The sequence below is a fragment of the Ptychodera flava genome (genome assembly GCF_041260155.1).
Source record: "Ptychodera flava strain L36383 chromosome 23 unlocalized genomic scaffold, AS_Pfla_20210202 Scaffold_24__1_contigs__length_23054250_pilon, whole genome shotgun sequence".
Classification (NCBI taxonomy): Eukaryota; Metazoa; Hemichordata; class Enteropneusta; family Ptychoderidae; genus Ptychodera; species Ptychodera flava.
Window position 1 is genome coordinate 15,613,786 of NW_027248278.1, and position 23,023 is coordinate 15,636,808.

Consider the following 23,023-nt stretch of genomic DNA (forward strand, 5'->3'; position numbering starts at 1 on the left):
GATTTTGAGCTTAAAAATTGGCATTAGAAAAAGAAAAAGAATTACAAATGTAAGAAAAAGAATTACAAATGAAAGAAAAAGAATTGCAAATGGAAGAAAGACAGAGAGAGAAAGATAGGCAGGAAGATTAGAAATGGAAGAAAGACAGAGAGAGAAGGATAGGCAGGAAAGATTAGAAATGGAAGAAAGAAAAAGAGACAGCAGATACTTCACAATATATACAATACTAAAAATGAAAAGACAAGGTATCTCATGAAGTTGTACAAAGTCGAAAAAGAAAAGACATTGTAGTATTTTACAATCTGGTTTGGACCATGAAGATAGTCGAATAGGACTAGTCGAGTTCATGGCCCCTGAGTATACTAATAATTATGCAGTAGAAGCTTAAGTGTGATGAAGGACAGAAACATACTCAGTTTCAATGCAGATTCAGGAAATGGTGTTTCAATGCGGACTTGAAAATGTGTCTACTTGACTATTGTTTCAGATAGCCAGGCAGAGAATTCCAGTGTTTCACAGCTGCATACCTAATATTATGTCTTGAAATTGTCAAATTTGAGATTGGAATACGAAATATTCAACTTAGGCAAACAAACAAAAACAATAATTACTCAGTTTATAAACATCTAAATATTCAGTTTGTAAAATGAGAAAAGGTAATCGAGCGAACAATCCGTTTCTGAAGGCGAAAAATTGGCTTGACGTAGCTAGAAAAACTGTGTTCCCAGATTTGACCTTCGCCACTCCAGCTCTACCATTCTTTCCGCCGTTTCCTCAAGACTTTTCTCTTTACACAGTAGTTTAACCTTTTTCGTTTACCTAGTCTCCAGTCCTGGTGGTTCATTCATTTCTCTGTATTTTTTATTTTGTTACTATTGCGCGCATTATATGGATGAATATAGAAGAATAGGAAAATATGTTTAATGAAAAAGCTAAATGTGGAAGATTACCATTTAAGCTGCAGCTATTTTCCTTTAACTTAGCTCAAAGACTATGTAAAATATTTGTTGACAAATTAACGAGTTTTCTTCTACTATGCTCTATTGTCAAATAAAACCATTCTCCTGTGCCAATTAAGCTATGAACTTCAGTACTAATTTTTTAAATGTTTTCCAAAATATACTCAGAAATGGGGAAATCATTCATGAAAACAGTAATTTCGTTGTATAAAACTTATTACACCTGTAAATTCTACAAATTAACATAGAAACCAAAATAAAGACCCTCAAAAAATAAAAACGAGATGTTGTTATACAACTACTTGATAACATATTAGCTCTCATACCATTTTGACAAAGCCCAGATCCCATACCTGCTGTCGAGTCCAAAGACTCATACTGACATATACACATTTGGTTTATCCGAACACCGATAGTAAGCCAACCAACGAACACACAAGCTTGATTTCAACATCCGTACGGACAAACCAATTAAAGGTCTATCCCGACATTTAAGCTGACAAACAAACCTCGTGCATAGGTGCTGGATAAGATACAGTAACATAGACCTGTCATCAAGGTAAATGTTAAACTAATGTAAATTTCACTCATTGAAACAGTGACTTGTACTTTGTTGTGATAAAAACCCAGAAAGTATCGCTTAATCTGTTAAGAACGGTGTGTTACAGAGCATCCCAGATCTTTTCTTTGACCTTCTCAATGTCATTATCAAATTTATCTAGAGCTTTCTTGGTGTCTTCAATATGTGATTTCATATCATGTACTTCCGGTTCCCGCATATCAACACCATCCTTCTTTAGCATATCCAGGAGACCAATGAACTGTTTTATAAGCATCGTCCAATTTGCAATGGTCCATTCGGTGTGTGCTACACATTTTGACATTAGGCATTCCATGTCCTTCCGCAAGGCTTTGATCGTTTCTAAATCTGAAATTAAAAATGACACTCTCGCGACTATTAAGATTTCAAATTTCTGCCAATCATGGTGTTACGAAGGAGTTGCGAAGATCCACGAACGCTTGCCGAGAAAACGTATCACTTTGCCTAGCCAATATACACCATTACTTTTCTTGCTAGAAAGAATAATTAGTATTCGGACTGCAAGCGATTCCCGTTATCTTTCTTACTGCAAACATGCTGGGAAATTCCTGCTCCGACGACCGGGTGTCATGGCGGCAAAGAATCAGGTGCACGAGTAAAAGTTACCGTTTAATTTTCTCTGTGTTTAGAGAGCCGATCACTTTTTGTTAACATTGTTAGGATCACTTAATACATCAATAAGGAAAAAAGGATACGAATTGAAGGTCCCGCTACAAATGAAAAACATGGAGTTACCGTGACCCTAACTTGAAGCATTGGTCAAGTACGGTTACTCGAACCTACTTTTAAACCGTACTTCATCGAAGACGGTGTAATAATGAAGAGGAATCGCAAAAAACACAATGCGAACGGCTACTATCTCACAAATGGAGAGATTGAATGCTGGTTTCGTTTGCGTTTCATCTCTTTTTGGACAGTTTCTTGATGCTGAAAATGGCCGTTTTGTTTATGTGTGCTTGAACACGTACAGTTTCCTCTCCACGTAGGACAGATACAATGTAAGTTTAGGCAGTCTATTCCCCGTCTAAGACTGTGCGTGCCTTCTTACCGACGAACGTCAAGCTTAATTCTTAATCTGGGAACTATGAGGACCTAGAGCTTGCAATCCCCGAAGTTGTCACATATTGCCGTATGAACATAGTCGGCTTAACTTCAACTACTACTCCATTCCGTGTATATTTCGGTAAAATTATCTGTCACTCGTAGTGTGAGAGGAGTAAATAGCGTTAGCTAGAATCGCTGTCGGTTCGGTCGGCAGAGAAAATAGTGAATATATGGCTTTTATTGCGCAAGAAAGAAAACATTTTGGATACTTGTAGGGATGATATAAGGAGTTAGAACAATGAACAACTAACTTAATTATTTTTTGAGTCTTTAACACCGGCGAGTATACATCAGGTAAAGTAATGAGGGATGTTGGTTCCTGTGCTTCAAACCTTCTTTGCGTACCGTTACATGCTTCTTCACAGTTGCACTTCTTATTCGGATTCTCGTTCCAAAAATTTATTGTGTGTATCGACTTTGATAAAGACCAAATTCATAATCTTACATTAATAGTACTCATTCAAATAAAGGCTAAGAAGCAACCTACTTCCGGTCGTTTGATTCAAAATTTCGCCCTTAATACACCATTGCAATCGGCGTTAAATTTACTATTTGAATTTAAGGAGTTAACTTACCCTCACTGGCTTTTCTGCTTTTCACATCCGCAACACCGGTCACTATTCCACTGCTAACCACTGCAAGCCTTTGGATATAACAGCTTTACCTGAGCACCGTATCACGGCTGTAATCAATCCAACCCCACTATAAAACGTAAGCCCTAGCCCTACAATTCCTAGACCATCCCACGCTAACTTGCGCATCTTAGCCCTCTTCTTCTCGTCATCGATAACCTTTTCCAATTCCAGTTCTACATTTATAAGATATTGCCGAAGTTTCACAAGTTCATTAGTCAGTGACGAAGAGCTTTCCTTAATTTGTGCGCCAGCTTGGCTCAGTTCCTTTTCCATTTCATTTTCCAGATAATTCTTTACTTTCCCTGTAGAAGTAAAAATATTGCGGATTGATTACCAGTAGAAATAAATTATACTTGCTTAGATTGTTCACCGGACCGGGTAACTATGGAAACCGGTCAGTACATCGTTCACACGGCCCTCCCAAGATGTTCCTATTCAAATCAATCACTGCGCCGATTTGCACTCACACAAAGGTATGTAATAATACTCGTATACCCCCATCAGCCCTTCAAGTTTGACATGGCGGCAAGCTGCTGTTTCTGAGATCAAGGTCGACAAAAGAGTGACAGAAGAAGAAGAAGTTGTTGAAGTTGCGGAAAGCTGAATCCTGTGAAACCAATGGGGGCCCAATCCCCCTGTGGGCTTGGGCAACTAATAATGAACCCCCTACCAGCCGTAATGGATTCAAGCCAACTTTCACTCCACAGTTTCTCGGCACAGCCTCGTACAATAGAGAGTGTAAGATTGGATACAGGAGCCGACCGTGAACGAATAGCTCATCACTTTCTGCGCGCTATTATCATGTTCTGATACTGTCACACATTCATTTTTCCTTTGGCAGTCTATCATTTTCAACGTGAAACGGCCACTTTTTATTTATATTTTTACAGATAGCGATTTACGCTCTCTTCGTCATATATTTGACGTTCAATACTGACATTCCTTTCGTTTTTTATGGTTAGTCTTGGTTTTATTGATTGCCGTCTGAGTGTGTGATATTTAAGGTATCAAGCAGGAAACATAGTTGGAAACAAAGCCAAAGAACCCCATGCAGTGAAGTCGCAGACGACGGCAGACGTAGCATATGGACATTCCTATGCTGATAAAATTCAGGCTTCTGAAATTAACGTTGATGTTTGTTTTAACATCATGGCTTTGAACAGTAATCTGGAATGTGGAATCTACTTAATTCTGGCCTAATTACGTCATGTCCGTAATTTAGCCGGAATCAATCTCACTACTATTTAGGAGAGAAATAACACACCAAAAAAGTAAAACGCCGATCTTTGATTGGTCATTATACAGGCGACAAAAATTAACAAAAACGATCCCCTCCACAGAACAGTTAGATACGCGCCCCTCATAATAATATTACAATAAGGGAGAGTAATTCAATCCCACTAACAGTTAAAGTGGGTCCGCTTGTGCACACGGTCAGCGAACGATGTCATTTTAAGTCCCAACGGACACCGTCCGGGGGACTTACAGGTTTGGTCATGTCCGTGTCTGTTTATGCAGATATCTCAGAGATGCCTAGAGCGATTTCATTCAAACTTGGTAAAGAATTATTCCTTATGTCATACATATGCTCGTCGATTTGTTTTGTGATCCAATCCAATACAGCCGTTTGACAGCCATTTTATTTAAAAAATAGGGACTATGTCATTGACGATGGCTTTTTTGAAAAAGAGCTCTATTTAAAGAGCAACAGCACTAAATTTCATTAAACTTTGTGAATGTGTATGTTGCACAGATTCTGATAGCACACAATGAGATATGTCAGTATTGCATCTGCCAATTGCTAATTTGCATATTTGATGAATGTTTGTAATTAGGGTGATATATTCAGAAATACTGCAGCAACTTTGATGAAACTTGATACAAATCCTTAGTACACTGTCCCATAATAGTGTACAAAGACACTTAGCAGTGTCATGCAAAATAATTGCTACTTTGCATATTTAATTAATGTTCCTAATCAGAGGGCTATCTCCAGAACCACTGCGTCTAATTTAATGAAACGTGGTATAAATGTTGATCGCTCTATATTGTAATACCGTGTAAAGCCATTAAGCAGTATTATGTCAATTAATTGCTAATTTGCATATTTTGGGGAATTTTCATAATTATTATGATATGTTTTGAAATACTGCATCCAATTTGATGAAATGTGACACAGATGTTGATCTTTCGGTGATGTAATAGTATGCACAGATATGTAGAATTATCATGTCAATTAAAGTTGATTTGCATGTTTAATGAATTTTCGTAATAAGGCTCATATGTCAAGCAATGGTTCATCAAATTTCATGAAACTTGGTACAGATGTTGAGCTCACATTGCTTTAACATTTGAATGAAGACATTTATCAGGGCCATTCAAATTAATTGCTAATTTGCGTATTTAATGAAATTCCTAATTAGTGGGCTGTGTCCAGAAATACTGCATCAAATTTGGTTAAACTTGGTATAGATTTTAATCTTTCAATACTGTTATACTGTGCGAAGACATGAAGCAGTATCATGTCAATTGATTGCTAATTTGGATATTTAATCAACTCTCATAATTAGTATGATATGTCAAGAAATGCTGTATTAAAATTGATGAAACTTGGTACAGATGTTCATCTTCCAGTAATGATATGGCATGCAAAAATATGTAGTAGTATCATGTCAGTTAACTGCCGATTTGCATATTTAATGAATTGTTGTAATAAGGTTGATATGTCGAAAAACGGTTCATCAAATTTCATGAAAATTGGTACAGATGTTGAGCTCACATTGGTTTAACATTGAACAAATACGCTGTTCAGTGTCATGTTAATTGTTACTTTACATATATACTGAAGTTTCCTAATTAGAGTGATATGTCTAGAAACACTTCACCAAATTTGATGAAATACGGTGGTTTCAATCGGGTTCAACTCACAACGTACGGTACCCAGTCACCAAGCGGAGAAGCCACAGACAAAACCGCTCGGCCAAATCTCCAATCTCAAAAAAATTGGTTCAATAACCGAGCTAAGTTGTTACAATTTTTCTGACTGCGACCCCTCCACACGCTGTAGAGTTCGTGAAGCACTCACGCTCATACGCTCACTATCACACATCGCACACAAACTTTATCGAAGCGAAGCAATGAATACCTCACTTTAACTGGGCGAAAACACCCTCGGGGACGATTTTGTCCACCAGCATACCTATCAACCCAGGGTAGAAAATAAGCTGGTCTAATCGGGTTCGAACTCACATGGTACGGTACCCAGTTACTTAGCGGAGAAGCCACAAACATGACCGCTCTGCCAAATCCATCTCAAAAAAGATTATTTCAATAACCGAGCTAAGTTGTTGCATTTTTTCTTACAGCACTGTGAGATCAATATGTGTACAAAGTTGATGAAACTTTGTACAGATATTGATCTCACAGTGCTGTAATACAATTCATTGACACTTTGCGATACTGTGTATGAAATGTTATACACGTGATAATCTGTCAGTGTCATAATAGAATGCAAAAATGTTTGGCAACATCCAGTCAATTTATTACTAGTTTACTTATCTAATGACCTTTTGCATTTAGGGTGGCAGCCAACATTCTTCACCACCATGGAACTCATCTTTATTTATTTTATTTTTATTTAGACTTTATTTAATCTCGATAAACTGTTGAACCAGTGGCTCTTCTCACACACTATTGAGAAATCATTAAAGTATACAATATATACATTACAAATTACACAATTCATGAAGATATTTAAGGCAAAAAATACAATAGGTACAAACATCAAATAGAATGTAATCAGCATTATGCTACTTGAAATCTGTATCACATAAAAGAAACAATATTTACATTTGCCTTTAAAAGCCTGCAATGAAAAACATGACTTAGCTTAAGTCAACCGGTAAACTGTTCCATATTTTACACCACTGTATGTGAAACTTTTCTTCAAAAACTCTGTCCTATGTTTTGGAATGTATAAATCTTCCCTGGCAGCAGATCTAGTATTCCGACTGTGAATATTGTGTATCCTTTTAAAAACATTCAAATAATCTGGAGCTAAATTGTTTTGTACTTTATACATTAAAATTGATTCATGATATAAAACCCGTTTTCTGAATGGCATCCAATGCAATGTACGGAATAAAACATCACTAGAAGTATTAAAATCACAATCTAAAAGAACTCTCGCAACAGCGTTCTGGAGTCGGTCAATGCGCCCTAAAAGTTTGATAGAACAGTGACCCCTTTTAGTTAGAAAGGGGCGAATACGCTTGAGTTGAAGTAACGTAAAAGCGATACTTTTACAAACAATTAGCTTGTTTTTCCCAGCTTAAGGTATCAATGATTATACCCAATAATTTATCATGTGTACCACACTCCAGTTGATCTCCATTACATAACACATGAATTGATTCATCTATTCTAGCTTTTCTTTGAGAAGTTCCAAGGACCATAACTTTTGTTTTCTGTGAGTTAATACACATGTTATTAAGATCACACCAATCTGTGATGTGATACAAGTCTTGATTGCGCTTATTTTCAATTTATTTCAACTTAGTACTGGTGACCTGTGCAGCAGTGTCACCTGCATACATGTACAGATCAGATGTATTTGTGAATAAAGGAAGATCATTGAAAAGTAGAAGGAATAAGGGGCCTAAGATAGATCCCTGTGGTACACCCACAGAGACTTGACAAGAATCACTAAATGCCCCATTGAATGAAACTATCTGGGTTCTTTTCTCCAAATATGATGTGAAAAAACAACATAGTATTTTGCGCATCCATAAATTCTAAGTTTTTGTAGTAAGATATTGTGATCAACAAGATCACAAGCCTTTCTTAAATCAACAAGTAGGATGCCTATCAGATTTCCATTATCAATTTCTTGGTACCATGAGTTGGTGACGTTTGTAAATGCAGTTTGACATGAATGAAACTTGCAAAAACCTGATTGTTTGTTTGTTTGACAGTAAGTTGAAAGTGCACAGAAAGTTACAGAAGAGAGATATGAACATGTCTTTCTAAAATTTTGGATGAAATAGGCAAGACAGAAATTGGTCGGTAATTTGATACAATATCTCTTGCACCTTTTTATACAATGGTGTCACTTTTACCGATTTCCATTGATCAGGGAATGTCCCAGAAGAAATTGCGTAATTGAAAATTGCAGTTGGACTAGATGTTATTTTGGTTGCTCCAATCTTCAAAAAGCGAGAACTAAAGCCATCAAAACCAGTGGACCTTTTGCAATCAATACTATTGAGACATTTTGTGACTTCAGCTTCGTGGAGCAAAGGGATAACAAATTTTTTGTCCTTGGGAAGATTAGATGAAACAAAGAGTTGCAATTTATCTATAATATCAGCATTGGTCTTACCTTTGGTTTTGAATGTATTCAGAAGACACATTTGTGAAAAAATTGTTGAACACATTTGCCATTTCTTGTATTCTGAAATTCATTACCTTAACTTGTTAAAAAAGTAGGGTTTTTACAATCGGAAGTTGGAACCAGTTGCTTAAACAATTTCCAAAATCCGTGATACCTTTGTTTAAAAACATTATTGTAAAATTCATGCTTTGCTGTTCTGATTAAGTTTGTGACTTTGTTTCTCCATGTTTAGTACAATTTAAATGACTTGTTTGCCTTAAGTTTATGTCTAATTTTGATTGCTAATTTGATTTAATCACATACCCAATTAATGAACAGGACTCTATCCTCTCTAAGGATTTGTAATCACAGTACCCATTAAACAAGTGGGGACTGTGTCATCTACGATGAATTTTTATACGGAATTTGAGAGCTTTTTCCAGCTATTATGAATTATGGATTCATGTGAAGGTAGGTATAATTGCTTATTACCAAATAACTTTTGACAACTTTTAGTAGTTACTTTGAAATCGCGAAATTTCTGAAAAATACACAGCGTTGAATTGTCTCAGTTATTTTAAACTGACTGTTACACATGGATTTTACCACGAAATGTCAGACTGTTATCAAAATATACACACTAAACCTTCTATGTATGAGAGTTGGTTTGGTTCCAAGCTTTCATAGTTAAGTTATGACTGGTTCGAATTTGGTTACTTTTCGCTGTATGAGCGTCGTTTCTAGTATAAAATAGCAGAAGATTTCGTGACCGCGCTTGCACTAACGGCTACAATTAGTTTCCTTCTCTCATGACAAGATATTTAGTTACGTTATCGTAATTTCTGTGATTTAGTGACATGTTTTAACATTACAAAGCGAAAGCACGAAAGTACCATCACAGTAAACTTACTATTTATGATGAATGTTCAAATACACGGTGAAAAATTTGAAACGTAACAAAATGGACAAGACAGAGAATACTATTGCGTCGGTTTTGATTCTTCAAGCCACGGAATTACTATTAGTATTTACTTTAAGTAATTTTCTGTCATAGTATCAACAAATGCTAGATGGTAAGCTATTAGCCCTACGGCCGGTATGATTCCAAGAGTGCTCGGCTATGACTATGCCCTTTAGAACATCACAGAGAAGGAACTTGCCATGGCATCTCAAACACACCTATGTAGTAGTATAACTATGTTTAATCCATCATGTGCCACTTTTGCCACCAAAAGAGCTTCATCTACAGGAAACCTCGGTTCCCAAGGCAGAGACATTTCCACCCTCAAAAGAGGCACTTCACGTCATTTGACTCTATACAAGGTCTGTCGCCCAAGTGTCATGCTCAGACCTGGTTATGTTCCGCACAGCAGCAGATTCGGCAAAATCGCCATGTCAAGCTTTACTTTGGCATCATCAATTGTGTCTTACCACCTTCGGTAGCTGGAGCACCCAGCTCTTCCCACACCTGTTTTGCACCTCCCGTCCTGCCAACAATGGTACTCCTAGTGCTGGCTTGGGTCCCCCATTATGCCGTAAACATAGGCCTTGATTTCTTCATTCAGTCTGGCTGTATCTGCCTGCATCAAACCACTTCCCACACCCCTGTCACTTCCCACAGGGACAAACCAGTTGTACTGTCCTTCTGTCCCATCGTTTCTAAAGAAATATTAGTAGGCCCTCTTGCTGTCCTGCCTCGTATTTTTTTCCAGCCAAAGAAGCCCTTGGTGTAGAAATATTTGCTGTCAGGGCTGATGAAAAAGTCCTGGCCATTGAACTTTGCACCTTTGCTCAGCAAGGGGCCGCTGTGGGTGACATGCGTGTAGCCATTGCCAAAGCCACTTTTGCCCCCTCTTGTACCCGAAGTCTTCATTGTCACTGATGCCAAACTCCCGGCAGAGGGCTTTGTAACTAAACTTGTTGTAGGGGTTGTTCCAAACCTTGAAAGCACCATTGTCAGGCAGTGCAACCCCTATCTCATGGAGAATGCGCCTGGTGGTGATATCACATGAAAACGGAGAAGGGATCTGATCTAAGGGGGCAGGGTGGAGGCCAACAAGTGGTCTTGGAAAGTTATGCCACAACCAGCTGTGGCGCACCAAACAGCAAAGTCCATGTGCTGGGACCAGTACCGGATATGAGGGCCATCCAACCAAGCCTTTGCCTCCTTCGATTCCTGTGGGCAATGAACTTGTTCTTGAATATGTCTCTGGGGTGGGTGACGAACTTTTCTTTTCTGTTCATGGAAATTTTGAGCTCCGTAAGTAGCACCTTGAGATCACCTAAGGGTGCTGCCCGCGCCTCGTCTACCACTGGGACCATGAGCATAGATCTCTGTTGAGCTTGACACTGTCAGGTAGCCGGCCAGCCTGCTATATATCTGTAAGTGTATTTTCCGCTGGGCGGCCACCAGTACTCTTCCTTGGTATAGCCAGTAAGCTCTCTCTCTTCTAAATCTTGAGCACCTTGGAGGAGATGTCCTTGATAATGGCCGAGTCTGGGTCGTCTGACCGCTCACTGGCTGGACACTCCACCCTCTGTCTTATTTCTGTTAGCAGCTGCTTGTACCGGATGTAGTGCAGTTTGTATCTTTCTCTTTTCCCTGCTACCCAAGCGCTCATCTGGATGACCTCGATGACAATGCCAGAAAGGGCGACTGCCCCCACAGCCAACAGTAGGACAGGAACAAAAGCAGCCAGTGCGCTGCTGATGAGCACTGCTTTTGCAATGTTCAAGCCCATATTGATTCAGCCATTCAAGTCATACCTGCGCCGGTCAGTAGTCGCTGCTATTCCATGATAATCAGCCAGCTTGGTGGCATTTGTAAAGAGTGAGACATGCACCATGGTTCTATAATTTTACATGCAAATCTCCTTGCACTTGATATATGTGTCTGTCTTTTGTGTCATGGATCAGCTTCAGGACCCAATATTCGTTCAGATAACGTTGCTCTTCACTGTCTTCTGGGTCTTGGAACACACCTATGAAGTCCATCCTCTTGAAAAAGTGGGCCTTCTGGCACTCTAGCACAAAATCGAGGATGGTGCAGTATAAGAGTTTGCTCGTTAGCTGTCTGCTGGAGTTTGCCTTGAGGACATGTCTGTTTGCTCTTTGCAGGCTGCACCATTCTAGATCAATGCAGATGCCAAAGACTTCTGTATTTATGAGGAAACATTTGGATATTCTTTTCACCTTACACCCTCATGTTATGCTGTCAACCTATTCACTATGCAGAATAAAAGCACCATAGTGGAAATCCAAATCTGTTCGCTCACAAGCCCACCAAAGTTCCGGTGGTTTTCAGGATGAAACTGACAATGGTGCCGATCAATGGTGCCGGTCAGTCCTGTGGTAGTTAGCACCAATACGATGGTGATCCCTTTCCATTTGAACAGCTCTGTCAACTTCGTTTTCAGCTCAAGATCTTGATCATTGACAACATCTTTCAGTGGTCTTGTTGAGCCATTCTTTCATGAACTCTCTGGTACTCGCCATGAAACATTTCAATGTGGTTGTCAATTTTCACTAGTTGGGCTTACACCTTAAGTGTCAGCTCTGGGCGCTCACCATAGGGGTGGAGGCTTAGTATTTTGTCTTTCTCGCCGTACAGTTCAGCCAGAATTTTGTTTGCAAGGGCTAGTTCGTCTTTGTAAACTACATATTCGGGGTTGAGGTCATTCCATTTGGCAATCCTGTCCTCGATTGCCTGTATCTTTTCTGTATTGCCACTTGTGTCCTCTCTGAGCTTGGTCAGGTGATCTCGCAACCAACCAACGTCATTGGGGTGAGTCTTTTGGCTTCTATTTCCAGATTGAGGAGTTGCCTTTTGTTGCATCACCCTCTAGAGCTTCTCTTAGAATATCCCTGATAAAATATAATACTCCCCGTTCTCTCATTAATGTCAATTTTGTGTATTGTTCCCTTTCTTTGTCGTATGTCAGTGTCAAGTTCTTGTAGTACAGCTTTCCATTCCAACCCTTGTATTGATCCTCAGGAGTTCTACAGCTGCTTGGTTGATGCCCTTTTGCTGGCCGTAAGCATCATCTTTCTGTTTCTTGAGAGCTACTCGCTGTCTTGTCAGACTTCCTGCCACAGGAGTAGCCTCAGCATCAGCTCCCCTTGAAAGTAGCCTCCTTCTCATGCACCTCGTTAAAATCACTGTCATACACCTCTTCCTCCCCAGTCCTGATAATTCAACATTTTCATCTGCCATTTTATCATATATATTATATGTGAAAATGCCACACAACAAATCTCTGACCCCACTTATAGCCACAACTAACAAAAGCAACAAGGATTCATCATGTGGTCACTTATGATCAGCAAAGTGCGGCCGGGTGAGGCACTGTACATCCAGTGCCCAAAATTGGAATCTGGTGTCGTGCTCGTGCCCGATTCTTTCGACCTGGTGTTTGACCTGGAGATAAAAGGCAATGCACACAACAGCATGGTGCAGAATGTGACCATAAACATAGTCAGCTGGCTGGGCCTAAATTTCGAAGGCAAGATCCTGCTCGATTTGTCGCAATACCACACGATCGAGACATACAGAGATTTTATAGACATGAGACAGCCAAAAATGAAATACCCTTTTATGGCATCCAGCCCCTGAACCTGAAAAAGTTGAGAAGCTGTACTGGTGATGCCAATGCCCAAGACAATGAGGACAACTGCTTGTATGGCATTTATCAGGAGAAGTATGCCATAAACCTCTGACACAAGCTAACGAGTGGCCATGGTGCCACTTACCCCAGCACAAGCGGTGGCCACATTTTGTGGGAATCCCCTGGCGCTGGCCGTGCAACTGATAGTCTCTGAGGACACAGCTGATTGGGTACTCACTGATGAATATCCAGATGGAGCACGTAACGATCAAAGATGAGGGCTTGGCCCAAGATGTCACTGGCCACTATAGCAGTGGCAAGAGCTTCTTGTACAAGAAAAATAATCGCAATCATACCAATCCATAATCCAATGACAGTAGGTCGGAATTCGGAAGACAATAGTTGTAAACATAGACACAAAACAGCACAGAACAGACAGTAAATAGACGGTACACAAACAAAGTCACATTCATGAAAGAAAGATATATGGACCTCTGGCCTATGGCCACCATTTTCGCACATGACCCCCTTCTTAGAAAGACCATCATCAATGGAAATGCATCTTATGTATGTCAAGTGTATAGCACTTCATCTCTCTTTGGAAAATTTGCCAATTGACAGAACTTGTAACATTAATGTACACAATTTGGAGACAGTTTATAGTCTTAGTGATCTAGGGGTGACACCAGACACTTAACTTTTTCAACTCACGTTGTTTCCATTGTCACTGGTGCTCGAAGACTACTTGGTATGCTAAAAGGGTTTGGAGAAGGCTGTCGGTAGATCCATTTCTCATGAATTACAAAAAGCTCATCAGAACTAAACTCGAATATGCCTCAGTTGTTTGGAACAGTATTGACAAAGTGTACTCAGACAGGGTAGAAGCTATACGGCATAACTTTTTTAAATTTTTGTGTTATCTTTTTAGAGTAAGATTGATTAATATTCATATAATGTTTGTGTGTTATATTAAATTTACCACTTATTTTTCCCGTGTTTTTAAACAAATCAATTAATGCCCTCTTGATTGCAAACCAATTTTTAATTTACACATTCCAATGCCATCAACTACAAAGAAAAGGACATGTCATGAACGTGATGATACAGTTACATTTACCACCACTTCACTTTTAATCGCATTCCAAGGCTATGTCAGAGATTTAATCTATGTCTACAAATTTTTAATATTCATTCTTTAAGTTTTATAAAAATCCAGTAGCGTTTGTTTCTGATTTTATGCTCTGCCCTCGATATGTTTCATTTGTTGAAAGTAGATTTCTTGTCCTGAAACAAATGTTTTATTGGGTTTTTACTAAAATCTTTCTGTAAGTGCGAATGTATATGGTTTTAAACAGTATGATGTCTTTGTTGGAGTTCACAATAAATAAATGAATGAATAAATAAATAAATAAATAAATAAATAAATAAATAAATGGGATTCTCAACGTCCCACGCTGAAGTATGAAAGGGATGCTCATTTTGTTCACAAGGCACAGTCGCAAGCCATGCTAGACAGCAAACTGTCCGTGAATTCAGACCTTAAAAGCTTTAGTGTGACGATCGAAGGGATAGCAAACATTCTATGCCCAGTGAATGCTCTTCCAGCAATTCTGGAAAGAGGCCCGCCGATACTTGCACAGGGCATCAAAGACCAGGGTCTCCTTTGTGGGCTCGATTTCTTGAACTACAAGTTCTACCAGTTCATGGACTTGAAAAGTTTCAAGCATGAAATGCTCCATGGCAACAGCGTGAGAGTGATGGACACGAAAGAAGGGGTGCAGCTGGAAATTCGCCGAAAAATTAGCTACAGCAAATCACGATCATAAGCTGCTAGTGAAAGGCTGCAGAGTGCATCGTACACCAGGACCTCCTTATTGATGAGATCAATTTCTTGAAGAACAAGTTCTGCCTGTTCGTAGACTTGAGAAGCTTCACTTCAAGCATGAAATGTTCCATGGCAACGGCCTGAGAGTTATGAACATGAAGGATGGGGTGCAGCTGGAAATCGCAAAAAAAACACAGCCACAGCAGATCGCAATGACAGGCTGCTGGCGCAAGTCTACATGCTGGCAGCGCACAGGTTTCATTGGAACAAAACCGTCTCAGCAGTATCCTCTTCTAAGTATAGGCACGCACAGCGAACAGTGCACAGAAGTCAAATGGACAGCGGTTTGTGGATAGATCCAACACTCAATATGATCATACTATGGCAAACCTGTTGCAACATGACAAGTACCTGATAAGCCTGTTGACGGGTCCCTATTGTCAGAAGTTACAGTTCATTGTTTTGTTGTGCCCAACTTACCTGAACGTTAACAACAAAGCCTACAAAAAGAGGTTCTTTTTCACAGCCTATTTATCATCATCTTCCCAGTCGTCTTGACAGGTGTAAATGAATGGCTAAAGACAGCCTACAAAGCACATGCAGGAATGCAGACGCTGATGTTTTAGATAACTGTACCGCATCAAAAGACACATGAAGAAGCAGAGCGACAAGTTAGTCAACTTGGGGTTCAGTGCCTGGCACGACAGCCTCAGTGTTTGGGTCCTGACACAGCAATACACTAGGATCAGCAAGGGGTTTAAAGAGAACATCGGGATGCACATGCTTTTCTACACTCCTGGCAAGACAGACAATGACATCATCAAAGAATACTCGATGGAGCCGGACAAAAAAGAAGTGAAGCAGTTGCTCGGTCAGCTAAAGGAGCAGGAACACGGCAAGCTAGTCTTCAGGCTGAGGCACCCTTACAAGATCGCATGTGGCTGAGGACTCATGATCGTGAGTGTGGCTACCTTTTTCAATCGAGCGAAACCACGTTCTCTTCGGGCTCCCATGAGTTGAAGCTGTTCGGGTAGCCCTTCCACTTGATCAGGAAGAACTTTTTGCTCCACACATTCTTCGTCTTGAGCACCTTTTTGACCCTATTGACGTCGTTGTCATCACCTTCTGCAGCTCATCCTCGAAAACCGTGCCAAGGACCTCTTCGCCATGAAGGTTGACGATTTTGTACATGAAGAGGAGGGCGCGCTCGGGTCAAAAAGGACCCCGGAGATCGTGAAGATTTCGTTTTTCCCGTGCGACAGGTACCCTTTCGTGAAGACGGCCTCGTACTTCGAAAGTACACTTTTCCCAAACAGGGAACTTGGGCTTCAGCCTCCTGGCTGCAAATGTTTTTCCTCTATAGGGCTTGCAAGGCACATCCTGTGGCTTCATCAGGATGCTGCAATGCTTGGTGCAAGACATCAACCAAGATGTGCGTGTTTGTATGGGTTAAGCACTTCCACAACAGCCTTTTCAAGGTCTGGTAGAAGCTCTCCACAACACTGGCCTTCTTGCCACTGTACGTGTTGACCAGTGGATGTCTTTTGCCGCCAGTGTCAGTCTCGCTCCCTTTGTCTGTCTGTAGCTTTCTGGGCCTCTGGCAGCTCTCACTGATGATGCTTTTGAGTGCTGAAAAAGTGTCTTTGCCCGCCTTTGTTTTGATAGGCTCGGCTCATGCAAACTTGCTGAGCACGTCAATGACAGTCAGCATGTAGTGTGACCTCCATTGTCCCAGGCATACACTTGCATCTCTACTAGGGCAAACTGTCTCTGTTCATCTTTTCAGGTCGAAAACGCTTTGCACGGCCTCTACGTCACTCTGGGCCATCATGTAATACCAACTCTAGACGAAAAGCAGAAGGGAAATCATCGAAGTCGACGAGCTTGCCCTCCCGATCTGTAATTGATAGTCTAATACTGTTGAGGTTGCTACCCAATTTGAAGGGCATTGTGAGGGGGCTTCTGATGTCATAGACCACGTCTTCTCAGATTTCAGTGGTGTCTTCCAGGGAAGGATTTGCAGATAACCTTTTGGAGATGTGCAGGCGTCTGCCCACACCCCTGTAGTGGAATTTGGCCTTGCTGCATAATTCTTGGCCCTATCAACCGTGTCGCAGTGGAGCCTCAATATTGACAAAATCTACCCTCCATTGGCTCTCTATGCTTATTCAATTATCATCTTTTTGAAACCAAGCAGGGCTGTGAAGCTCTTTTCGGCGCTAAAGTCGATCTTCAACTCTTTGGCAAGATCTAGGTAGACTTTGCCTGTTGGCTTTATTTTTCAGAAGGTGATCTTGTCTGGCAGTCCGATGCCCTCGTTTAGGGTGTTGATACGTTTGTAATTGTCAGGTTGCACCGTCCTTTCCATTGCCTATTTGAAATACGATAGTGGATGGTGTTGTTCTCTTCTGTCAAATTGTACCAAGAGTTGTACAGTGTGCAGCACTGCCACTGTATGCTGATGAACCCTGTTAAATCAACGTTGGGGTCAAAGTTGATCGTGCCAGTTGCCCTGTATTGTACTTATTACTGTCCAGATGATCATTGTAACTATGTATATATGTACATCAAAAACATGCCAAATTCCCAACTTTTCAATATAAATCAATACATGTCATGTGTTTCTCTTTTTCTTAAAATTAAGAACGGTCTGAAACCCAAAAAACAGCAAAACCTGAATTCACATGTCGAAGCCTAAAATTAGGGTTGGTCGGACAAGTCGCCTTTATATGGTGTAGTAAAATGCCCTCTCGTATACAGATTTTCTTTGTGTAATCATGCATATGATGAGGGTTCTCTGTGCTTGAACTGCTTCGTTCATCTCGTAAGACTTCCTTATATCCGTAGTAGATTAAAAGAAGAGAAAACTGAAGACGAGTGTATGACTTTTAATAAAATATGGTGCTTTCAATCGGGTTCGAACTCACAACCTACGATATTCACTCATCCAGCAGAGTTACAACGGATAGAACCACTCAACCAAATCCCCCAAATCTTACAAAAGTGACACAGTGGCGGTGACAAATAAAATGACCTTAGACCACTAATGCCGACACAGGAACAAGAGGGTAGGCCATGTGAAATTTTTCTTTGCTATATTTTTAGCTAGTTTCAAAAGGAGCGTTATGTTTAATGGCCGTTATCATGAGGATTACAAATTTATGACTTCCGATTGATTCCTGCACACGGAAATACGTGTAATTACGGAACTTCAAGGTAATCGCTTTGTACGGTTGTTCAAACTCGAATTAAAATTTTATTATAATAAAATTTTTATCACATAAATATGTTCTATGAAAGGCCATAAGGGACATTCTGTAAAGCAAAAAAATTCATGCTCACGAGGAACTCTTCCATGCTCACAGGAAACGTTTCCGTGCTCATAAAATCTATTCAGTGCTCACAAGAAATTATTTCGTGCTCACTGAAAACTTTTTCATGCTGACGAGACACTTTTCCGTACTCTCAATACATTATTTGGTGGTCACGAGAAACTTTACGTGCACAAGAAAATATTCCGTACTCATAAGAAACTATTCCGTGTTGACGGGTATTATTCCGTGAGCAAAGAATACTTTAAACTACCATTTCAACGCAAACATAAGGAGTCAGAATTACTGATGCAACAATGCAACAACTGCTGAGCCAGAATTACTAGTGGCAATATAATTTATCTATTATTTATCACATACATAGACCCAGTTATCCCTATAGTATGACGTCACACTATAGGTATATGACTACGATGAATCCATATTCCACATGTGGTGGATATGGGACCCGGACTACTTTTAAAACGTAAACAAAAATTCAGCTGTTCAGTTCAGAACTTATTTTCAAATCCCTGAAATGCAAGTGGGAGGGTAATGAAACATAAGGAAATATGGAGTATTAAAATATATGTGTAGAACACAAAATACCGTCGATACTAGAATTTTTATGAATTTGTGTTTCTTCGTCGTTGATTTCGATTGAAACGTTTGATTTGTACACCTCTGACATTTTAACGGTATGTTACCGGCATTTTGTGTTGTCTACCTCGTCAAAATTGCCCTTCTCGATGTCCATCAAACAACATAATAAGCATAGCCGATAACCCAAGACACGTACCAATCATCCCTACAGCAGTAAGAATGTTTTCTGAAGCAACATTGACGGGTTTCAAGTTCAACATCACGATCAATGCTGCCGCGGCAGTCAACCAGTCGAGCCCCCGGGGCGAGCCGATGAAGCAAAGAGCGTACATTATTTCTGACAGCAATGACGATACTCCGGACTTGAGACTCATCAGAAGAAACGCTATTATATTTTTCAAGAGCGACGAGTTCACAATGTTATCAGTGCATTTAAAGATGCAAGCTATTGTTTTGTCCATGCATATTGTGCATCACGTTTCCTGTATTGTACCTTGTTGTTGAACTTCCGTCGTCTCGCGTCTGAGCTAAGAAAGACTCGTTGCTTGTATGTTGTCTTACCGATTGAGTCAGAGCCGAACACTGTTCTTCATTATATTTAAACAAGCTCATTTTATTCGTAAAATATTAAACATACAATTGACAATTTCGTAAAACATAATAATTGTTAATTTTGAAAATTTCATACAAACTTTGCAAAGAAGAATTATTTGAATGATGTTCGAATATTGACAAAAATGACCCGTTCTCGCCAGCCGCGGCTGAGTGTCGTGACGTCCCGCTTGTACGTCCAATAATTTTATGAATGAATTTTCACTAAAATTGATGTTATAGTAAGTACCAAATAAATACCTTGCATTAAAAATCCATAGTCTTTCCTATTTCCGCTTGATTCGCACAGAAAAAGCCCTACGAGAGACGCTAATTATCCATAGGAGCAGCCCGACATGTTCAGCTGTTCGCAGTCAAGTCAGCTGTGACCCAGCAGCCACGACCGCATAACACAAGCGTATGAATTCTTGTAAAATACTCCCTCTCGTTTTTTCCCAGTAATTATCATTCCTTGAAGGTTTATTCACGGAAAACTGGGTCTATGCATGTGATAAATATATAATCCCCCGTATTCCTCACTCGTGTGTCTGCGTCGCTGACTCGTGATTCCCCGTGTAGCGGCCGTATCCCCCCTTGCCTACGGCTCGGAGGGATACGGCCGCTACACGGGGAATCACTCGTCCGCGACGCAGCCACACTCGTTCGGAATACGGGGGGATTATATATAAATATCACCTAGTAAATCGAGATAGTGTCATATAGTGGCATCTTTTCGTATCATATTTATTTCATGGAAATAGTATTTGCACGACGTACACATCACACGCTGTTATCTACACTTGCTCCAAGACAGAGAGCATATAAATATCAAAAGAGAGAAAATGAAGGAATAAAGTTCCGCAGACTGCTGTATTCATGGTAGGATGTTATGTAGATCGTGGGAGTGCACGCTATGACCCACACACTTGTGAATCTTGCTAGGTCACCCAGTAACTGTTGCCGAGGAAAGCCAAGGCCAATCTAGTCTTAATGTGAATGTGTGCAAAACGTTACGCGTACGGAACGCACAAGCAACCGTGCGTTGCGTTTTTGCTATGCGAGCAATCTCAACCTCCCTATTTATGAAGTGCAAAATTTTCCTTCGTCCTTTATTGACCGGAAAGGGGCATATAAATGCCGATTTATATTCTGCTTAAAATTGCCCAAACTCACACACGTCCTTCTTCTAGTTTACGTGTATGTTGTTCTAGCATCGGCCTGTCCGTGTCTGTCTTAATTGACAGTAGCGCTATCGACTCAAACGACAAAAGAATTCATGACTGTTGACACTCTTTTGATTTCTGCCTATGTGTCTTAGTGACCCTCCCTAAGTATTTCAACCTATCATTCCTACTCGTTTTTAAAGTCATTCACTTGTTGCCGACTGAAAAATGCTTTACAAAATTATTGAAGCCCGTCTCGAAATGGACTCAAACAGTAGAATTTGCCGCCAATTACTCACATACGACGAGATCATTAAAAGTGCAGGCTGTGGAACATACATATAATTAGCTGTCATGTAAACACGGAAACTGGTCATTTTCTTATAACAATTACATAGACTTCTGGCACCTACCTGCTTTGGAAAGTTTACTCTTCAGCCTTTTGAAGCTGCGTGGCTTCAATACGAGTTTAAGCTCATCATTAAGAATTTTAAACTGGAGTAACTCGTTGGCATAAGCAATGTTATTATCTTCGAATATGCGCTCGCACCCTGAGGACGATAGATCATATTTCTTCATAAATGTATTGATGTCCATATCTGTGAAGTCCAATCTGTCAATCAAAAACTGGAGACACTTTCTAGCTTGTTTTCTGAAAGATCTTTTGTCAAAAATAAAAAGAACGAAACAAATTACCGCAGGGCAATATCCTAAAATGAATGGATACTAGTGTTTATGTAAGAAACCACTTAATAAATTCACACTTCCGAGCAAATCCTATTTGAGATTATTTCCTTACTTACTTCAGCTGCTTAATTAAGTCCAACACACTCCAAAGCACATCCTTGCTCTTAGATTCAGCAGCATCTGCAATGTCCATAATGGAATCACAAAAGTTTCCACTCAATGATGAAGCCATGAGCTTTCCGATCTCTTCGAGGTCTTTAATCAATTCATCATATGTTGGATCCAGCTTTTTCAAAAGTTTTTCGATTTGTGACTCCATCTTTGAATCTCGTCTCGTCTGCTTTCAACGAAGAGTGCGTAATACTACAATGTTCAGTATTCAGCTTGTGACTGAGCTGAAAGTCAGAGTAGCTCAAAATGATAAAGCCTTTCCGGGGGCGTCGAGTAGAATATTAAAGGTTGCCTAAGCTTCTGTAAATTTGGGATAATAGTGTGATACCCCCGTGTGTCATTGAGCCGAGGTCGCTCACGGTCGCAACGTCGAAATTGTTGTATGATGACAAAGAAGATCTGATACTCTCTATGCGCTTTTAGAGGCCCATTAAACGTGCAACAGGAAAAAAAGCAAGCCGGTCTGCAGTTTACGAAACTCCAATGCAGACGTTTGGCGTTTGTGAGTTAAGTGGATGTGACTTGGAATGTATCTGCTTGACATAGACATTGGAACGAAGCAAATCTCTCTTTTATCATAGCAGAAATTCTAATGTAGGGATGCTTTGATGTACTGTGAAACACTTTCAAAAGAGCTACCCTAATTTTCTACGGGCAAACAATCGGTTAGATATCAGGGGTGTATAAACAGGTCTGTATCAGGCCTGGTATTACATGAATGTATACAGTGATGTAATTTCTGAGTGTATCCAGTGCTGTGACCACATGACTGAAATACTGGTGTACAAACAGTGGTGTGTCAGTGTTGAATTACAAGGTCAAAAATTCGTCAGATTTCAGGGTGTATATTTTCAGAAACATGGCCAATTTTGATGTCACAAATGAATGCATTATGAAGATAGCGCATTATTGTTATGATAATTAATTTAAAGTTTATTGAATAATATTTCATAGACGACAATGACACCGATGATGATATATCTGTGTTGATTTTAAAGTAGTAATTCTGACTGTGACGTCATACGATTTGATTTTCAATTAAAGTCGTACACGCTGCTAATAGGGAAGACTTCGACCGTTTCTCAATCTTTTATTTCCTCAATAAAAATATGGCCATTCTCTTCAAAAATCAAGAATGCAAATAGGTTGGTCGCTGTTCAGATTTTGATATTATGCATACAAATTACCTGAATTTTCTCGACATTGCAAATTCTAAAAGCTTCCATCTCTGTGCTTGCTTTATAGAGATAATTAATTTTTTCTTATACATAATTCGGCAAAATGTTATTCCACGAACTTCAAAATGGAACCCAACGAGTGGTTGGTCGACACAGTGTAATCGTAAACGTTGGGGTGAGTATCTGAAGAGCTACCTCAACAGTCATATAAAATATGAAG

General features: G+C 39.9%; 1 protein-coding gene across 1 annotated transcript; it reads right to left on the reverse strand.

Moving 5' to 3' along the window:
- Window positions 1-903: 903 nt before the first annotated feature.
- Window positions 904-21,846, reverse strand: LOC139124945 (uncharacterized). The gene is made up of 4 exons (XM_070691060.1): window positions 21,571-21,846; window positions 21,181-21,428; window positions 3,240-3,601; window positions 904-1,887 (listed from the first exon to the last, which is right to left on the reverse strand). The coding sequence occupies exons 1-3, from the start codon at window positions 21,771-21,773 to the stop codon at window positions 3,282-3,284; spliced, it is 771 nt and encodes a 256-aa protein (XP_070547161.1). The 5' UTR covers window positions 21,774-21,846; the 3' UTR covers window positions 904-1,887; window positions 3,240-3,281.
- Window positions 21,847-23,023: the final 1,177 nt, after the last annotated feature.

Excerpts from the sequence above, each read along its gene's own strand:
- LOC139124945 (XM_070691060.1), bottom strand. The coding sequence starts at position 21,773 with ATGGAGTCACAAATCGAAAAACTTTTGAAAAAGCTGGATCCAACATAT. Across the intron at positions 21,429-21,570 it reads GACTTAATTAAGCAGCTGAA|ATCTTTCAGAAAACAAGCTA; the intron begins GTAAGTAAGGAA and ends TTTTGACAAAAG. Across the intron at positions 3,602-21,180 it reads GAGTAAACTTTCCAAAGCAG|GGAAAGTAAAGAATTATCTG; the intron begins GTAGGTGCCAGA and ends TTACTTCTACAG.